The 14225-nt window shown below is 40.0% G+C and overlaps 1 protein-coding gene across 1 annotated transcript in view; it reads right to left on the reverse strand.

The window, feature by feature from the left end:
* The window catches only part of LOC104969875 (ATP-binding cassette sub-family C member 4-like), a 125903-nt gene that overhangs the window by 52417 nt on the left and 59261 nt on the right, over positions 1-14225 (reverse strand). Inside the window, 3 exon segments of the mRNA XM_059892175.1 lie at positions 12478-12669; positions 13762-13822; positions 13824-13860. Of these exon segments, the coding sequence (XP_059748158.1) occupies positions 12478-12669; positions 13762-13822; positions 13824-13860 (290 nt within the window).

The following is a 14225-nucleotide window of genomic DNA, read 5'->3' on the forward strand; positions in this document are numbered from 1 at the left end:
TGCCACAGGTTTTAAATTAGCTTTATTTCTGCTGCATAGGTAATTTGACCTTGAGAATCACATGGATAGTTTTACAGAGATGTCAACAAGTCACAAGTGTTATACACAAACAAGTACTCACTTTCTCAGGGATCTGTTATTTAAGAGGAATTATTCTTTGGTAGTGGAGAAGGCAATGGCACCCCACTCCAGTACTCTTGCCTGGAAAATCCCATGGACGGAGGAGCCTGGTGGGCTACAGTCCATAGGGTCGCGAAGGGTCGGACACGACTGAGCGACTTCACTTTCCCTTTTCACTTTCATGCATTGGAGAAGGAAATGGCAACCCACTCCAGTGTTCTTGCCTGGAGAATCCCAGGGACAGGGGAGCCTGGTGGGCTGCCGTCTATGGGGTAGCACAGAGTCGGACACGACTAAAGCGACTTAGCAGCAGCATTCTTTGGTAGAAACATGAAATAACTTCCTGAAATTAAAAATCTTAATTATATTCTATAATCTTGAAACATCTTAAAATATAAAATGCAGAATCTTAAAAGACAGAGGCCAGTAGACAAAATGTACATAATGAGACCAAGACAACACAAACAAAATTTGCTATTTACATGGGACCTTTCATTGGAGACTATAAAAGCATTTTATTAACAGATTAGTACCTACAATTGAACCTTGGAAAACTACATGTCAAGTGTCAGTCTATTTATTAAAACCAAAGCAGAAAGAAATTAAGTGACTAACAATAAGATTAAAGAATCTATACAATGCAGATTAAATACTGGTAGGGAATAAAATTACATTCACATGTGTATATATGCAGAAACTGGCCTTTTTTACCAATGAGTCTGAAAGTGAAAGAAAGGATTAGTTACTCAGTCTTGTCTGACTCTTTGTGATCCCATGGAATGTAGCCCACCAGGCTTTTCTGTCCATATAATTCTCAAGGCAAGAATAGTACAGTGGGTTGCCATTTCCTACTCCAGGGGATCTTCCTGACCCCATGGATGGAGTCTAGGTTTCCTGCCTTGCAGGTAGATTCTTTACCATCTGAGCCAACAGGGATGCCCAACTACAAATTCCCTGAAGGAAGCTTCCCAAGAGATGATTTCATCTCTATTTAGAATCTAGAATTGATGAGGGTGTAAGACATACTTTTGATTATTTGTAAATCATTAAAATTTTAAAACTCATAGTTTTAAAGAGAACAACTAAATCTTTCTATGCAGTGTAATCAGAGTCCTTAGATTTTTTTCATTTTTCTGATTTGAATACCTCTAAAGTTTCAAATCTTAGTCTGTCAAATCAATCATGGCATTTCAAAAAATAATTTATAGAGATTAAACATAAGAAAAGTGGTTTAGCTAATTTTATTATCTTACAAAGATAATACAATGTCTGTAAGATATTTGGTTGTTATTTAGTCGCTCAGTCATGTTTGACTCTTTGCGACCCCGTGGACTGCAGCACACCAGGCTTCCCTGTCCTTCACCATCTCCCAGAGCATGCTCAAACTCACGTCTATCGAGTCAGTGAAGCCATCTAACCATCTCATCCTCTGTTGACCCCTTCTCCTCCTGCCTTCAATCTTTCCCAGTGTGTCAGGGTCTTTCCTAGTGAATTAGGTCTTCCCATCATTTACCCAAAGTATTGGAGCTTCAGCTTCAGCATAAGTTTTTACGATGAATATTCAGGGTTGATTTCCTATAGTATTGAGTGGTTTGATCTCCTTGCTGTCCATGGGACTCACAAGAGTCTTCCCCAGCACCACAGTTCTATTTTTTTTTTTTAATATTTTCTTTTTTTTTTCTTTTTTTTAAAATTTTATTTTATTTTTAAACTTTACATAATTGTATTAGTTTTGCCAAATATCAAAATGAATCCGCCACAGGTATACATGTGTTCCCCATCCTGAACCCTCCTCCCTCCTCCCTCCCCATACCATCCCTCTGGGTCGTCCCAGTGCACTAGCCCCAGGCATCCAGTATCGTGCATTGAACCTGCACCACAGTTCTAAAGCATCAATTCTTTGGCACTCAGCCTTCTTTATGGTCCAACTCTCATGTCCATACATGACTACTGTTAAAACCATAGCTTTGCTTATATGGACTTTTGTTGGCAAAGTAATGTCTCTGCTTTTTAATATGCTGTCTAGCTTTGCCATAGTTTTCTTCTAAAGAGCAAGTGTCTTTAATTTCATGGCTGCAGTCTGGAGCCCAGTGATTCTGGAGCCCAAGAAAATAAAGTCTGTCACTGTTTCCATTGTTTTCCCATCTATTTGCCATGAAGTAATTGGACAGGATGCTATGATCTTCATTTATTGAATGTTGAATTTTAAGCCAGTTTTTTCACTTTCCTCTTTCACTTTCATCAAAAGGCTCTTTAATTCCTCTTTGCTTTCTGCCATTAGCGTGGTGTCATCTGCATATCTGATGTTACTGATATATCTCCCAGCAATCTTGATTCCAGCTTGAGCTTCATCCAACCCAGCATTTCGCATGATGTACATTGTGTATAAGTTGAATAAGCAGGGTGACAATATACAACCATGATGTACTCCTTTCCTGATTTGGAACAGTCTGTTGTTCTATGTTCCGTTCTAACTGTTGCTTCTTGATCTGCATACAGGTTTCTCAGGACATTTTGTACCTTATTTTAAGCCCTAATCGGTATAATACAGATGGGCCATTCTCTGCACACAGGCCGGTCATAGTGTGTACTTATGGGATTCGTGTGTTTTATGTACAGGCAGGCCTCAAAGATATTTTGGATTTGGTTCCAGACAACCTCAATGATGTGAATATCACAAAACAAAGCAAGTTATATGAATTTTTTGTTTCTCTTTCCATCCAAATAGATGTATGTTTATTCTATATTATAGTCTACTAAATGTACAATAGCATTATATAGTAAAAAAGATGTGCACACCTTAACTTTCAATACTTTATTTCTAAAAGAATGTGAACCATCATCTGAGCCTTTAACATTAAAAAACACTGATCCCAGATTTCAGAGTAACAAATATAATGATAATGAAATGGTTTGAAATGTTGCAAAAATTACCAAAATGTGACACAGAGACATGAAGTTAGTAAATGCTGGAGGAAAAATGGTGCCAATGTACTTGTTTGACATAGTGTTGCCATAAATGTACAATTTGTAAAAAAAAAAAAAAATGAATTATCTGTGAAGTGCAGTAAAAACAGGTATGCTGTATCTCTGGGTGTTCTCATATGTAAATCAACCCACATCAGGACACAAGTGAGTACTCTATCTGTGAGGATATATGGATGTTTTCATACTATCAGCTCTACTGCAACTGATCCATCTTTGCAAACGGGAACATTTGTAGACTTTGAGTAAATGGACTGAGATATATAGGGGCACCAAGGGCTGTTTATGACCACAGGACTATGAACTTCAACCTCCAGTGAGGAGAATAAAAAAAAAAAATGGGGGACTTCCCTGGCAGTACAGTAGTTAAGATTCTGTGCTTCCACTACAGGGGGTGTGGGTTCAATACCTGGTCAGAGAACTAATATTCCACATGCTGCACGCCCACAGGCACCCCAAAAGAAAAAGGCAACTCAAAGAAAACCTGGCTCTGGCTATTCCTATGGATCAGTCATCAAAATTATAGTCTGAATGACTTTTCTGGGTAACCAACGGAAGAGCCTGTTAGGTTGCAGTCCATGGGGTTGCTAAGAGTAGGACACAACTGAGTGACTTCACTTTCACTTTTCACTTTCATGCATTGGAGAAGGAAATGGCAACCCACTCTAGTGTTCTTGCCTGGAGAATCCCAGGGACGGGGGAGCCTGGTGGGCTGCCATCTATGGGGTCGCACAGAGTCGGACACGACTGAAGCAATTTAGCAGCGGCAGCAGCAGCAAAGGGTTTTACCAATTGCCCTTAGAGAGTGTCAGCAGTATCAGTAAGCTTACAGCATTCAATCTAAAGACACCTGGGGAGCTTCCCTGGTCTCTCAGTGGTAAAGAATCTGCCTGCCAGTACAGGAGACATGGGTTCAATCCCTTGTCCAGGAGAATCCTACATGCCACAAAGCAACTAAGCTCATGTGCCACAACTATTGAGCCTGTGTATAGAACCTAGGAACCAAAATTACTGAGCCACATGCCAAAACTACTGAAGCCCTCACACCCTATAGACTGTGCTCTGTAACAAGAGAAGACACCACAATGAGAAGCCCAGGCACCACAACTAGAATAGCCCCCAACTAGAGAAAAGCCTGAACAGCAGCAAAGACCTAGCACTGCCATAAATAAATAAATAAATAAAATTATAAAGTCTCTTGGAGAAAATCTTATTTTATTTGCTGTGAAATGGCCCCTTTCTGTTTTCCAACAGAAATCAAAAGGTTGGTCTCTGATGATGACACCAACTTGTTAGAAACTTGCACCTGGATTTCTCTGCACACATCAAACTCAACATATTCAACACTCAATGCCCCACACAAAACAATCCCTTCCTCCATCTTCCCCACTTTACTCTCACTACTTCTTTCCCAGGCTCAGGGGCTGAACTATCCACCTTACTTCCCATAGGGCCAAGCCCTGAAGACTCTACTCTTGCAATGTTTCCTGTCTTAGTTCCTCATTTTAAGATTTACATACATCAGTGTCTCTTTTGCTGTCTCGAACACAGGGTTACTGTTATCATATTTCTAAATTCCATATATATGCGTTAGTATACTGTATTGGTGTTTTTCCTTCTGGCTTACTTCACTCTGTATAATAGGCTCCAGTTTCATCCACCTCATTAGAACTGATTCAAATGAATTCTTTTTAATGGCTGAGTAATACTCCATTGTGTATATGTACCACAGCTTTCTTATCCATTCATCTGCTGATGGACATCTAGGTTGCTTCCATGTCCTGGCTATTATAAACAGTGCTGCAATGAACATTGGGGTACACGTGTCTCTTTCCCTTCTGGTTTCCTCAGTGTGTATGCCCAGCAGTGGGATTGCTGGATCATAAGGCAGTTCTATTTCCAGTTTTTTAAGGAATCTCCACACTGTTCTCCATAGTGGCTGTACTAGTTTGCATTCCCACCAACAGTGTAAGAGGGTTCCCTTTTCTCCACACCCTCTCCAGCATTTATTATTTGTAGACTTTTGGATCGCAGCCATTCTGACTGGTATGAAATGGTACCTCATAGTGGTCTTGATTTGCATTTCTCTGATAATGAGTGATGTTGAGCATCTTTTCATGTGTTTGTTAGCCATCTGTATGTCTCCTTCGGAGAAATGTCTATTTAGTTCTTTGGCCCATTTTTTGATTGGGTCATTTATTTTTCTGGAGTTGAGCTGTAGGAGTTGCTTGTATATTTTTGAGATTAGTTGTTTGTCAGTTGCTTCATTTGCTATTATTTTCTCCCATTCTGAAGGCTGTCTTTTCAGGGGAGGGAGGAGGGAAGAGGGTTCAGGATGGGGAGCACATGTATACCTGTGATGGATTCATTTTGATATTTGGCAAAACTAATACAATTATGTAAAGTTTAAAAATAAAATAAAATTAAAAAAAATTGAAAAAAAAAGAAAGCAGAAAATCTCAAGCTTAATAATTTAATACAATTTTAAATACACACAATTCCTTTTATAATAGAATAAAAAATACAAGGAAAGAAAATATATGAATAAAAATAATAATCTGCAATATAGCTCCTTATAATGCCATAAAGTGTGATGAATCTTTTTATCATCAAAATTTTATATATCCTTAACTGCTTTATAGCTAGTAAGAGATCACCATTATGAAGTTATAAAACTTGTCACTTTTTAGTGCAGACAGTTCATTTTTATAGAATCATCCATCAGATTTCTAGTTCTTCATAAAACTTATTCCTTGCCTTATGAATATTTCAAAAAAAAAAAAAAAGATTTACAGTCAACACTGGAGTGCCAGGTTGCATTACCTTTTTTTAAATTTTGTTTAAAATTTTATTTTATTTGTAAACTTTACAATATTGTATTAGTTTTACCAAATATCAAAATGAATCCGCCACAGGTATACCTGTGTTCCCCATCATGAACCCTCCTCCCTCCTCCCTCCCCATACCCTCCCTCTGGGTCGTTCCAGTGCACCAACCCCAAGCATCCAGTATTGTGCATCGAACCTGGACTGGCGACTCGTTTCATACATGATATTATACATATTTCAATGCCATTCTCCCAAATCTCCCCACCCTCTCCCTCTCCCACAGAGTTCATAAGACTGATCTATACATCAGTGTCTCTTTTGCTGTCTCGTACACAGGGTTATTGTTACCATCTTTCTAAATTCCATATGTATGCGTTAGTATACTGTATTGGTGTTTTTCTTTCTGGCTTACTTCACTCTGCATTACCTTTTAAAAAACAAGTTAAAACAAACTTTTCTTTATGATTTATTAAAAAAAACTATGTTTTATGATTATGATCCTTAATCATAATCAGTGCAAATGAATCTCAAAAATAAATAAATACTAGCTGTAATCAGCACTCTGAAAAAATAATTTTCAAGATGATGTTTTTACTTTCTAAACTTCTGTATGTTTTCTTAAAGACACAAGTTTATATATGTAAACAAAATGGGGTTAATATGAAAGACTGTTTTGTGTTTTCATTTCATATTTCATAAGAATGTTTATTTTAATGGCCACAAAATATTACAGTATATGTGATCATTTAACAAACCCCCTACTGCTAGATATTTAGGCAGTTTCCAATAATTTGCTATTATAAATAACTGTTAAATAACCTTGAAGCTGAATGTATTTTTTGCAAACACTCTCAATCATTTCTTTCAGATAAATTCTCAGATGTGGAACTGCTGAGAATCAAGTATGAACACTTTCAGAGGAAGCTGTCAGGCTGCTAACCTACCCTCCAGAAATATGATGCCATTTCTACTCCCACTCATTTCCCTGCACATTCACAAACCCTAGGGTTATATCTTTGTTTTAATCGACATTAGTTTGAGTCCAAAAAGTGCAATCACTTTCCTGGGACATTTTGCTGGAGACACAACAGCTCGAGGCTCCTTTCCTCCCACATCTGCCCACTCTGGTCCTCGTGCTCTCACTTCTCAGATTAAACTCCCAAAGGCCGGCTCTGAGTCCATCACTCCACCCTAGGACATCTCTTCTACAAAACTGTTCCCACTGACCTCTCCATCCTTCATGTCCGCAAGTCACCTTCCTTGGGGTCACTTGAGAGTTGTCAGGGTTGAACATGAACATGTCTGCTGCACACCTGGTAGCTGATTTTCCTGAATGCTCTGCAGGTGCCTAGTTCTTCATTCACTGGATCAGGGCATCATGCTTTTGCTTATGTTGACACCACCTCCTAAAGAACTTTCACATGCATTTCTGCTGAATGCATCTCCACCTGCTGAAACTCTAACCACACATCATTAAGTCTGTCTCACATGCCTAAATCCTTGGAAATGTTCTCTCTGTCCCTCATGTGGGCTTGGCCCAACCCTAATAGATGTTATGTCATTTTTGTAAAAACTTCTATAAAAATTGTGACCACTTTCAATCTTATAAGACTAATATAGCCATTTTCTTGTTTCTTCAGATGAACTGTCCATGTTGACAGCAGAATCTGTATGGGATTTGATTGTCTTATTTGTATTACCTGTGGTGTCCTGAGACAAAGCAGCTTCCATTGGGAGTTGAGATTTTTAACTCAGGCCAGACAAATTTATGGAGAATCTATTACTGTATTATTTAGGTATATGATAAGCTGGACAAAGATAGACACAGCAGATGGATCCTACAGCCATAAATACAACTTCCAATGGCCAACACCTCTTTTCTCATGGAATATAAAACCTTTGCAGTAAAAGTGGTTATGGTCATTTTACACCCAATGAAACAATGATCATCTTTATCCAAGGAAATTACTGTGATCCCCATGCTGGGTGCTTTACATGTCTTATCTTGTTTAAGTTGTACAAAAAACCCTACAGGTACATCCTATGGCTTCCATTTTGCAAAAGAAAAGATTCAGGCTTAGCTAGATGAATTAGTCTGACTGAAATGTCAGAGCCCATAAGTCACGGGATGGGACTCAAATCCACATCTTCAGGCTCTTCTCCATGTGCTGATGGCCTCCTTATCACCTGGATGGCGTGGCACCTTATCTTGTTCCTCTGTGTAGCCAGAACAAAGAAAGTGGGGAGGAGTGTAGCTGCAGTTAAAGGCACAGGCCTAACATAGAGATCCTACATCCAGAGAGTTAAAGCATGATGTGGACACAGGCATGTACCTGGTGAGTGGGAGCAAGAGTGTGCCTGAGGTCAGGTGGGCCAGCTGTCAGCAGGAAGAACCAGCACCCACAGCTGGGCTGAGAGAGAAACCTGCAGCTGAGTGGGGCACATGGTGCCTGGGGAACAGGCTAAACAGACCTCATGCCCTGCTTGGGGCAGCAAGATTCATATTTCATCCCGTCAAGTGGTGAAAGAGCCACACGTACACACAGCAATCTGTGACTGCCTCACTCAGCTTTCTCCGACTCCAGTTCCAGGCAGGGCTGAGCCTGCGGGAAATTCCTCCGTCTCTGGAGGTGACTGGTATGAGGAAAACAGGACACAGGATGAAAACTGCTTTTGATGAAGACAGACTCCACTGAAAAGATGCAAAGAAATGCAGTGGAATCACACAGAATTAGATTATACTGCAAAGGCCAGATTTATAGAATATAAAAGTAAGTAAATCTGTACAGTAAGTGGCACAGAACTTTCTAGAGCCTCATGCTGAGTCACAATAAGGATTTACGTGATTCATGAGCTCAGTTTCAAACTGTCAAAGGATACTTTTTGGAAATCACAGGTCATCAGTCATCAAAAACTGCCCATGGGAGAGAAAGGACTTTACTAGGAGGTCCTATTTAAACGCAAAGCTAAGAAAGTGATATGAATGGGGCTGAGACTCTGCATTTCTAAGAAGCTCTAGGAGATGCAGGTGCGGCTGGTCCTGTCACCACAGTCTGAGCCACAAAGATTTGGGAAGTCTGCAGGGGAAAGGGGACAAGCTCAGAGTGAAGGGAGGAGTTTATAAGAAAACATTATATAAAAAGATAAAAAAATATAGAAAACTAATATTTTTGCACATTATACCAAGGTCTAGCAAGCATCTGTAAAAATGTATCATCCAAGTAATAACTGTGAGCAAAAACAAACAAAATTAATCTACCTCAAGAGCTGGAAAATGCTTTAATATTGCCCAGGAGGACTCTTAAAAATGATCAAATCAACCACACAATCATCTAAATGAAAAATGCAGCCCATGGTCAGAAAACCAGAAAGCATAAGATGCTATTTACCTCATTTTTTTTTTTTTTTTTTTTACATTTTTGATTGAGCTGGGTCATGATTGCTGTGTGCAGGCTGTCTCTAGTTGTGATGAGTTTGGGTTACTCCTTGTTTCAGTGCATGGGCTTCTCACGGAGGTGGCTGCTTTTGTTGCTGAACACAAGTTTTAGTAGTTGTGGTATGCAGGCACAGTGGTTGTGCCACATGGACTTACTTGCTCTGTGGCATGTGGAGTCTTTTCAGACTAGGGATTGAACCAGTGTCCCCTGCACTGGCAGGTGAATTCTTCTTCACTGCAAAACCAGGGAAGTCCTGGCTCTTTATTTTCACTTGGTATTTCTTGGTATGAAAATTCACTTGGTAATTCACTTGGTATGAATTAAAATTCTGCATAGTACCTACCACACTTTCCTATTGACTGTAACTTCCAGGAATCATGACAGCAGATGAAATGAGGGAAAGAGAATAAAGCCCCCTTCTGCTGGGCTGGCTCACTCATATGTCCCCTCCACCACCCACAATAGCCTCTCTCAATCAAATCCAACACCAAAGGGGTGCCCTGGAGTAACAGGGGCAGAGACAAGTGAGCAGGAGAAGAAACCTGTGATGTACACAGGTGGAGTGAAATGGATGCATGAAGGGTTTCATCTCCCAACACAAAAATGAAGCTAATGGTGATACTGTGTCAAGTTTCTACAGTCATTAATTCAGTCTCAAAATTTAATTTGCCCTCAATCATTTTAGAATCTCAATAATCCTATGATTTGCAGGCTTTAAGAAAGAAGAATAAGAATCTGCTATGTTCCTAAGTTATACTACAGAGTTTCTTAGATAATTCATATTCTATGCCTTTGGGGAAAATTTAAGACAAATGCGAGTTAACAGAATTACAATGGAAAATCTGACATTGTCTGACAGTAAACAAACATTGCCTTCAGTGCTCTAGGGGACAGGATTATAACAAGAGCTGTGGTTAATGTTTTCCTGACATAGCAGTTCATCTTCTTCCTGACCTACAATGGAACTGGAAATAATGAGGACCAGCTTTTGCCTTGTGACTATGTGAAGCATTCTCTGGGTAGCATTTGGGGATTAAGTTGAATATCTATTTTTTTTCATTTTTATGTTACAAGGATATCATTCACTAAATTACAGTCACAGTCCACTAGATGGTCTGTGGTGGTGAGAGTTTTAAAGAGCAGTTCTTTCGGTTGCTCAGAGTTGTCTTGTGTATGTGGGTGTGTTGGTTATTGGCTGCTCACACCTGTGTGCTACTCACTCTCGCAACCAGCAGTCTCTAAACACTCTCTCTGTGCCCTGCAGAATGCCACTTTCTGGAGAACAAGGATGAAAACAAGATGCTCTCTGATTTTAAAAACCTCAAGCTACTTACTGTGAAATACAGACTCCAAATTATAAAGCACGTTATAGTTGCTATCTTTTATTTTCATTATAGTAAAATTCACATAACATAAAATTTAACTACATAACCATTTTTAAGTAGATAGTTTGGTGTTCAGTATATTCACATTGTTGTGCAGCCAAGCTCGAGAAATTTTTTGCCGGCTAAAACTGAAGTGCTATACCCATTAAACAAACAACTCCCCATTTCCCATCCCCCAGTCACTGGAGACCACCATCCTACTTCCTGTCTTCTTGAATTTGACTACTCTAGGAATCTCACATAAGTGAAATTAGAGTATTCAATCCATTTGTGTCTGGCTTACATCATTTGGCAAGATGTCATGGAGGTTTATCCGTAGATCAGAATTTCCTTCCTTTTTAAAACTCAATAATATTTCATTGTAAGGATTTAGTTCCTTCCAACTTTCTATCTTAAAAGAAAATATAAGACACTAAGGAAGAATTGAGGGTCTCAAAGATGTGTTAAATTAACTCAAAAAATGAGATGTTCACCAGCCAGATGATGGAGTGAACAGGTCTCTGAGGTGGAGGGGCAGTGTGCAACTGAAAACTGGAGGGCATGGTGCTTTGGGAGAACCTACACAGGACCTGATTGCAGGGATGTGTGTAAGTCAGGAGACATAATGGCTTCAGTGGGAGATGGGGAAGAGCTTCCTACCACCTTGTCTGTTCTGGTTTAGTCTCTTCTTCAAGACTCTGTCCTGGGCCCAGCTGAAAGCCTCAAGCTGAACATGAAAGGAACATCACCAGCAGACATGGACACTGGCAGGTCCAAGTCACAGCCTCTCTGCCATCTCCCATTTGGATCTTCCCTGCTCTCTTCAATTTGCTTTTGACTTTGAGCAAGTCTCCAGGCCCTGCCTCCATCTGAGGCTCTGGTTCCTCACCCCTAACTGGGTCATGATTCAGGCTCGTCTCTAATGGCTACAAGCTCACCTGACGGCCCCCACTGGAGTGGATTTAGGGCTGTGGTCTGGTTCCAGAAACAGCTCAACCCAGGCCGGTAAGGATCGGATTTGTGCTAAAGAAAGAAGCAGTCTGTGGGTGGGAGGGCAGGGGGATGGCAGCTCAGTGTGGGTGAGTAGAGGACAAGTCCACAGCAAAAACCCAGAGACAGAGGAGCAGGCTGCAACCAGAGCACTATGGGAGGAAAAGAAGATTTCAGAAACACAAAGAAGAAAAAATGGGAGACTTTGCTGGTGGTCCAGTGGCTAAGAACCTGTGCTCCCAGTGCAGGGGCCTGGGTTTGATTCCTGACCAGGGAACTATTAATAGATCCCATATGCTGCAACTAAGAGTTCGCATGCCACAATGAAGATCAAAGACCCTGCGTTCCACAAGTAAGACCAGCACAGCCAAGTAAATAAATAAAAATATATTTAAAAAATAAAAGATGGAAAGGAATGACATATTGCAGAGTTAGGAACAGGGAGCCAGGGCAGACTAGCCAGACTTCGTATGAATAATTAGGTGTCACATATAGTGTCCTGGTTTAGGTTAAGATTGAGCCCTGGAGCCCAGGGCCCTCCAACCACCATGAAGGAGCTGGGGACACAGGGAAAAAATGCTGGTATTCCCATTCCATGGTCAGTTTCCAAGAAAGATTCAGGGACAGTGTCACTGATCTAATCTGCATCTATTAGGAACAAAGAGTCCCCCTGTACACAGACAAGGAAGCCAAGAGCAGAAGTGGTGCTAAACCTTTTGCTGGATTTTAAAGAGGTAAATGGCTTAAACTAACCTTTTCTCTTGGGTCAGTGGATATTCCCAGCTTCTTCAGTACCAGAGGCCCATCCAAACTGTACCTGAAGTTCATATTATTTAAGTTAATCTTTCCTTTGTGGGGCCAGGATGGTGGTGGACGATACTTATATTCCCAGGGTGCTTCTTTCTCAAGGTTTGTATATTCAATTCCTCTTTCTACTGAAATCATCTGAAACACATATGACATCAGATGAGTTAGTGTCAGAGAGTCTTATTTATGGATGATCAGAGACTGTAAATAAAACTTTCTGCTTTTCTATGGTTCAGAAAATCCCAGGTCTCAGCATCCACAAAGGACAGAAGTAGGAGTCTGATAAGGCCTTGGATGATTTGCAAACTTGTTCATCATCTTCAACACTTTTATTTACAACTATTCCCTTCCACTTTATATTAAATGGTAAAATTTTATAGATCCACCTTTCACATCTGAAGAAAAAACAAGAGAATATTTTCAAAGAATAGAATACTTATGGACACTAATCAGTATGTGTGGCTATAGAAGGGCCATGTGTTACAAAAGAACAGAATTGGACAGTCATAACGCCTCATTTTAATAATCAGTCACTGCCTACTCTGCTAGAAAGCTGACATGGAAAGACTTCGTTTTTCTCCCTTTAGGAGAAGACACAATATTCAAAAGTGTATAATTTACATACTAACTGCTGCTGCTGCTGCTAAGTCACTTCAGTCATGTCCAACTCTGTGTGACTAAGGCTTCCTAAACAACCATGACTCCACACCTTTGAGAGCACATTCTGAGCAGGAGCCTATCCTACCAGGAAGAAGGGCTGCCAGCAAATTCAGGTGTTCAATACATACAAGAATAAATGCTAAAATGCGGGGAGGGGTGGAGGAACACATTAATTAAATAAACCTCAAAATACTGGATTCTTTTCTTCGACCAGAAATGAGAAATTACCCATTAAGAAACGAAGGTAAACAAGCTTCTAAGTTAATAAACAATTAGCCTATATTCTCTCCAGAATTTCAGAACCTTTATCCTATGAGACATTTATTGTGTCTGAAGCCAGTCTGTGATGAATATAAAACTTTCTGACATAGTATACATAAGTCTGGGAAAAGATATATATATTTTATTTTACATTAACTATAGGCAGATGGGGGAGAATGCAAAAAAAAAAAAATCTTTGTTACCTATGATGTAAAATTTACAGTATTATTATTTTACATAAGAATTGCTTCTATACCATATAACATCAAGGAGACCTGTAAAGGCTAAGAACAGAAAGATAAACATCACCATGTTCTCAACTTCGGCACTTTGCCTGACGCACCACTGGAACATCCCCATGAGTGTGAGAGTGAGACAGGACCAGGCCAACCTGCCCGAGATCCAAAGCTAAATGAGGAAGAAGAGGAATAAAGTCAGTCTCCTTCTCAACCCCTCACACAGGTCCTTCTGTCACTTTACAAAGAAGACTCCTTTATTTTTATGATTTTTATTGGAGTATAGTTGATTTACAAAGATGTGTTAGTTTCTGGTGTACAGTAAATTGAATTAGCCATACATATACATATCATCCGGAGAAGGCAATGGCACCCAACTCCAGTACTCTTGCCTGGAAAATCCCATGGATGGAGGAGTCTGGTAGGCTGCAGTCCATGGGGTCGCTATGAGTTGGACACGACTGGGTGACTTCACTTTCACTTTTCACTTTCATGCATTGGAGAAGGAAATGGCAACCCACTCCAGTGTTCTTGCCT

Source organism: Bos taurus, chromosome 12 (genome assembly GCF_002263795.3).
Source record: "Bos taurus isolate L1 Dominette 01449 registration number 42190680 breed Hereford chromosome 12, ARS-UCD2.0, whole genome shotgun sequence".
NCBI lineage: Eukaryota > Metazoa > Chordata > Mammalia > Artiodactyla > Bovidae > Bos > Bos taurus.